Below are 5,899 nucleotides of genomic sequence, written 5' to 3'. Positions count from 1 at the left end.
GTGGAGAGGTCACTGCCCCAGCTGGCTGGCTGGGCCCAGGGTCTTTCCCCTCCAGGGGCGCCGGCTCCCATCCAGCCCCGGGGTGGGGGGGACAGGCCAGGTAACCTCCAGCCAAGAGGGCGCCCAGAGGCCCCATTAGCACCGCGCCTCGTCCTGCCAGCAGGTGTCACTGGTGCCAGCACAAAGGCCGCCCCCTGTAGCCCCCGGTGCCCATAGCCCCCCAGTATCCTGGGGGGAGCAGAGTCGGGGCCCCCAAACCCAGCCCGCTCTGCAGCCGGGCCCAGCGGCGCCTGCCCCCCGCGGCACATACCCGCCTGCTGGGCTTGCATCAGCCTGCTGTGCACAGCGTCGGCCGATTCGATCAGGGTCCGGCTGCTCTGGATCGTCTGTGGGAGCAGAGACGGGGGGAGTGAGGGAGCAGGACGAGGGGCAGCCCAGCACCCCGGGGATCCCTTCCCGCACGGGCCCACGCAGGCTCCGCCCAGCTCCAGCCTTGAAAGAGGCAGCTCCAGATTTGGGGGGCGGGGGGAAGGGAGGAGATGCTCCCCCGGCCAGGCCTCCCCGCTCCCAGCGATGGTCGGGCCAGGTGCCAGCTCCGGGGAGCACGAAGGAAGGAAGCGGCTCCGGCTATTAGCGGGACTCCGGCCACCCGCTGGGATGGCACCAGGGGCTGCGCTGGCTACGGGACCCCGAGGGGCCGCAGGGGCTCGGCTGCCAGCGCGGCAGGTGGCAGGACCAGGCCATGCTGGGAACTTGCTCTCCCGGCCCAGGGAGGGGCTGGCACTTCCCGCGTGTGCGGCTGCCCGGACCAGGCCAGGGGACGATGCGCGAGCAAGGAGCCGGCTCGGCCGGGGAGGGGGCCGGCTGCCCGGCGAGGGGAGGGCGGGTGCTTACGGTCTCGTAGGCAGTGAGCACTTTGCGGAGCAGCTCCGGGACGGGCCCCTGGGCCTCCATGGGGGGGTACTGCTGGCCCAGGTTCAGTGTCACGCTGGGGGCGCTCTCGCTGCGCAGCAGCCACGCGGCCACCGTCAGGATGCACTGCTTCATGGTGGCCGCCGGCGCCAGGCCGCACAGCTCCTTGAAGGAGACCAGGGCGTTCTGGAGACGGAGAAACAGGTGAGCCGGGCACCCCACTGCGCGCTGCATGGGGGGGCAGGGCCACAGCCCCCGCTAAGAGCCTGCGCAGCCTGGCCTGGGGCGCTGACACAAACACAGGCTGGGGGCCTCCTGAATAGAACCCAGGCGTCCTGCCCCCCACCCCTGCCCCAGACACTCCAACCCACTAGACCCCACTCCCCTCCCCGAGAGGGAGAGAACCCAGGCGTCCTGCCCCCAGCCCGGCGTGGTACCTGCATGTTCTCCCGCAGGTCGGTGGCCTCGCGCAGCGGCTGGCCGGCCGTGCGGAACACCTCGTCGATGGCCTTGATGCCGGTGGTCTTGGCGGAGGTGTATTCCCGCAGCCGCCGGCCCCGGCGCCCGGCGCGCCCCCGCCGCTGCCCCTTACCCCCGCCGGGCCGGTCGGCGATGGCCACGTGGAGGAAGAGGGTGGCGTGGGGCAGCAGGTCTCCGGCCAGGGACTGCAGGGGCACGTGACGGTAGCCGCTCTGCAGGCACTCGAAGGGGATGGTGTACTGGGCGATGAACTCGTCGCCGATGTAGTCGTCGTCCAGCACAACCAGGCGCAGCAGGGCCAGCTCGGGCAGGTTCACCTGGAACTCCAGGCTCTCCTCGAAGACCGGGTTGTCCCCGCTCTGCAGCGCTGTCTTGGTGCGCCGCTCGGCGCAGTCGGCCGGGATGCCGTGGATCTCGGCGCAGACGTAGGGCTCCACCACGTCGCCCTTGGCGCCCGAGCCCCGGGGCTTGGGCAGGTTCTGCCCGCTGATCACCCGGAGGTGCAGCAGCTGGGCCGGCACGCCGGGCAGCGAGTCCTTGGCGTTGGCGCTGAAGTAGGAGACCTCCTCCCGCATGACGGCGGGGCGCAGCACGTACCCGCAGGCCCCGTTCTGGTGGAACCAGCCCGCGTTCAGGTCCATCATGAGCCCCGGTGTCTGGAAGTTCATGGCCACCATCTGGCAGCCGCACTTCCAGAAGTCCTGCGGGTTCATGTTGCTGGCGTCAATGCGCAGGGGGCTGGGGTAGACCCGCGACAGGAACCGCTTGTTGTAGCTCACCAGCTCGGCGGGGCACTCGCTGGCGAAGCGCCCGGCCTCCACCTCGCTGAAGGAGCAGAGCTCCCAGTAGCGCTGCCCGCGCCGCGAGGCCTCAAAGTCCCGGAAGGGCACCGCCTGGCACAGGCTCACGAGCTCCGACAGCTCCCTGCTCAGCCGCAGCCTGCGCCGCCCGTCGGCCTCGCCCGGGCCCTCCTCCTCGTCCGTCACCTCCCCCTCGCTCTCGTGGCAGCTGGGCGGCAGCTTCCTGCCCTTGATGAGGACCCTGCCCTTGAGTGTCTCCGGGGAGGGCAGGTAGGCCTCCTCGGGGGCCGGGGGGTCCAGGTACAGCTTGGCGCCCAGGGTTTTCCTCAGGCACTGCGCCATCAGCCGCTGCTGGGCGGGCGAGCAGCGCACGGCCAGGCACAGGATGAGGGGGTATTCGGAGGCCTCGAAGGCGTACCGGTCGATCACACCCACCACGCTGCGACAGGCCACGCGGGAGGCGGCCGAGCGGCCCCCGGAGACCAGGGGCTCGCCGTCCGGGCCGTCCCACACCACCAGCTCCAGGCTGCGGCAGCCCATGCGCAGGGCCGTGACGTAGCCGCCCAGGCCCGCGCTGCCCCAGGAGCTGTCCTCCCGCAGGCAGGCGCTGTGGGCCGAGCTGATGTAGTAGTGGGACAGGGGCTGCGTCATGTCCTGGCACACCCGGCGGTGCTGCGGGTCGAAGATGGAGCAGTCGGGGGAGAGCAGGTAGCGGGTGAAGCCGTCGATGGCCAGGTAGCCCTTCTCCCGGCCCTCGCTGGAGGGCTCGTATTTGCCAACGATCTCCAGGCACGTCTCCTCGGTCACCCCCTCCATGCCCTGCTCCACCTCCAGGAACGTCAGTAGGTCCTTCAGCCCCAGTGACTCCTTGTCGCTGGAGAACTGGACCAGAAGGAAAAAGATCTCGGGCCTGGTACAGAGGTCGCAATAGGCCTCCACAAACAGGTCGCAGGCCACGTCGCTCCCTGGCCGCTCGCCGGCCTTCTGTAGCTCCTTGAACTTCAGCTCGACGGTGGAGGCCTTCATGCCCGGGTTCAGAGCCTTGATGAGCTGCACGGCCTGGGCCACGGGGATCCGGCCCACTTTCCCCAGGTCCGCCACCTCAAAGACCGAGGAGATCCAGGAGGTCCGGAGGCTGGGATGGCCGGCCTCGGGCGCCTCCGGCGTGTGCTTCCCGTAGGACACCAGGTACCTCAGCCCCATCACCCAGGCGTTCACCACGTCGGCCGAGCTGGCCACCAGGTCCAGGGATTCGTAGTTGTCGCCGTGGATGATGGAGAAGGCGCACTCGTCCGGGAACTGGTCGGAGAGGCCGTTGCTGCGCAGCACGGGCGTTTTCTTCCCCACCCGCACCTCCTTGACCAGCTCGATCTCGATCTTGGCCTTCTCCGAGTCCTTCTTGGAGGGCTCCCACCGCAGGCAGCGCATGTCCGGGGCCAGCAGGAAGAAGCGGCTGTACATGCGGGAGTTGGAGCGAACTTTCTTCATCTCGCAGCCCTGCAGCATGAAGGAGATGCAGGCCGCCGTGCTGTTGATCTTCCGGTCGTGGGGCATGGTGCTGAAGGACACGGTCTTCTTCTTCTGAACTGGCCTCTGGCGAGAGCCGTCCTGTGGGGGGAGAACACAGCGGTCAGGCCCGGCGCAGAGACCGACAGGCCGGGCCACGGGCCGGGCTGCGCAGAGGCAGGCCGGAGGGGCAAGGGGCGACGCCCCGCACAGGGACTGGGGCGAGCGCTGTCTGCTCACGGGACCCAGGCGCGGGCTCCTGCCCCTGCTGACATGGAGACGTCACGCAGCCAGGCCCCTCTGCCAGCCCAGCCCCGGCACCGACTGCCCAGGGCCGGAGCCCAGCACCGGGCAGGCTCCTTCAAAGCAGAGCACAGATGTTCGGGCTCAAGCCAGGGAGCTGGGGGGAAGGCCCAGCTCCGGCCCAGCCCTGCTGGGTGACCCTGGGCACGTCCCTCCTTCTCCCTGTACCTCAGGGCCACGCAAACCCTGTGTTCCCAGCAGCGAACCGGCTGGGGGCAAACTCAGGCCCCTCGACGCCCCTCAGGGAGCCTGCCCAGCCGCACAGGGGACAGCGCAGCCCTCATGGGGGGCTGGTTCTTTCCTGCGTTACTGCCACGGTTGGTTTTGCTCCAGAGGGAAAAACCTGTTCGGAGCAGCGGGTCCATCTCCTGTGAGGTGGCCAGACAGGCCCAACCCCCCCGGCAGTGACCCCCCCCCGCCAGCCCCCACACAGGCCCAACCCCCCCCCGGCAATGACCCCCCCCAGCCAGCCCCCAGACAGGGGCTCGACAGCGGCCGCCTCAAAGCCTCTGTCCCTCCTTCCGTCCCGGCAAGGTGCAGGGGCCTGATAAGGCTGGAGCCAGCGTGGCCCTTTCGAGCTAAATATAGGGCACATCCTCCCATGGCCTGCGGCCGCCACACAGGGACCCCCGCCCCCTTCCTCCCGCCACCAGCCAGCTGCTGAGCTCTTCCTGCTGGGAGCTGGGGGCAGGAGGCGCCTTCCCGAGGGCCCTTCCCGGTTCCCCATGGGCGGCGTGTGCTCCCCATGACACCACACACGGACCCTGTGCCCCGGCATCTGCTTCTCCTCTGAGCTGCAGCCCCTGCTATCCCAGCCTGGGCTCCCCCCAGTCCCGCCGATGCCCCTCACTCCCGACCCGCAGCCCCTGCTAGCCCAGCCTGGGCTCCCCCCAGCTCTGCCGGTGCCCGTCACTCCCAACCCGCAGCCCAGAATGAATGCCCAAACGGGCACCACAATCCAGATTCCAGCAAGCGGGAACTGGAGGTGAAGGAACCGACCATCCCATAGACGATTAGCCGCCCACGCTGAGCAGCTGGGGGGAGGGGGGGGATCCCGGCTCCAGCTCCCCTCCCCCACACGGCTCTGTCTCAAGGTGATTCACCGGCTCAGGCCTTGGAGAGACAAAATAGCCCCGTGGCCCTGAAACCTCCCGGACCAGCTGGGGAGCCCCCGGCATCCATGGGCAGCCAGCCTCATGCCAACCCCTGCCCTGCCCCCCACCCAGCTCCCCCAGCCTCATGCCAACCCCTGCCCCCACTGAGCAGGGAGCTCCCCCAGCCTGCCCCTGCCCAGCCCCCCCAGCGGGTGCTTCCCGGGGGGCAGAGAACAGCTGGAGGAGGCCTGGGGCTGGGATGAGCAGATCCTGCCTGGGGTTTCTTCAAAGGGAAGCCTCCGAGGGCTGCTCCTAGGAGATAAGGGATCGGGGGAGTAGCCGGGTCTCAGCAAACCAGACCCCTCAGCCCATCAGGCGGGGGGGGGGATCCTGCTGGGGGCGCTTTGCGAGGCCCATCAAGGCCCAGGAGGTGAAGGGGGTGGGGGAGCCCAAGGACACAGCAGCCTCGGCTGGATCTCACGGACAGGCACCATCCGCAGGGGCTGGTCCCTGCCCGGCCTTTGCCAATGAGCAGCAACGGGACAATGCAACGAAACAAAGGAGCGGACAGGAATCATCGGTGCCCCTCACTCCCGACCCGCAGCCCCTGCTAGCCCAGCCCTGGGCCTCACTCATCCCCCCGCCCCATCCTAGCTCTGTCGAGCAGAAATGCGCTGAGCCAGTGTCTCCCCCACGTGGCTCCACTGCTGCGCCCCCCCCCCCCAAGCAGGACTTGCTGCCCTTTTAATCCAGAGGATTTTCCAATCAAGGGCAGCTGGCGCGGCCTGATCCCCGTATCCTGCT

General features: G+C 69.2%; 1 protein-coding gene across 1 annotated transcript; it reads right to left on the bottom strand.

Moving 5' to 3' along the window:
- Positions 1 to 310: 310 nt before the first annotated feature.
- LOC112122143 (inactive phospholipase C-like protein 2) lies at positions 311 to 3,797 on the bottom strand (the record flags this gene model as incomplete). The annotated part of the gene is made up of 3 exons (XM_026661818.2): positions 1,350 to 3,797; positions 895 to 1,098; positions 311 to 386 (listed from the first exon to the last, which is right to left on the bottom strand). Coding segments are annotated over exons 1-3 (2,677 nt in total), but the record flags the coding sequence as incomplete, so codon positions are not given.
- Positions 3,798 to 5,899: the final 2,102 nt, after the last annotated feature.

The sequence above is a fragment of the Terrapene carolina genome, unplaced genomic scaffold (genome assembly GCF_002925995.2).
Source record: "Terrapene carolina triunguis isolate 2854851 unplaced genomic scaffold, T_m_triunguis-2.0 Scaffold17730, whole genome shotgun sequence".
Taxonomy (NCBI): domain Eukaryota; kingdom Metazoa; phylum Chordata; order Testudines; family Emydidae; genus Terrapene; species Terrapene triunguis.
The sequence above is the reverse complement of the archived record's forward strand: the minus strand, read 5'-3'. Positions and strand labels throughout refer to the sequence as shown.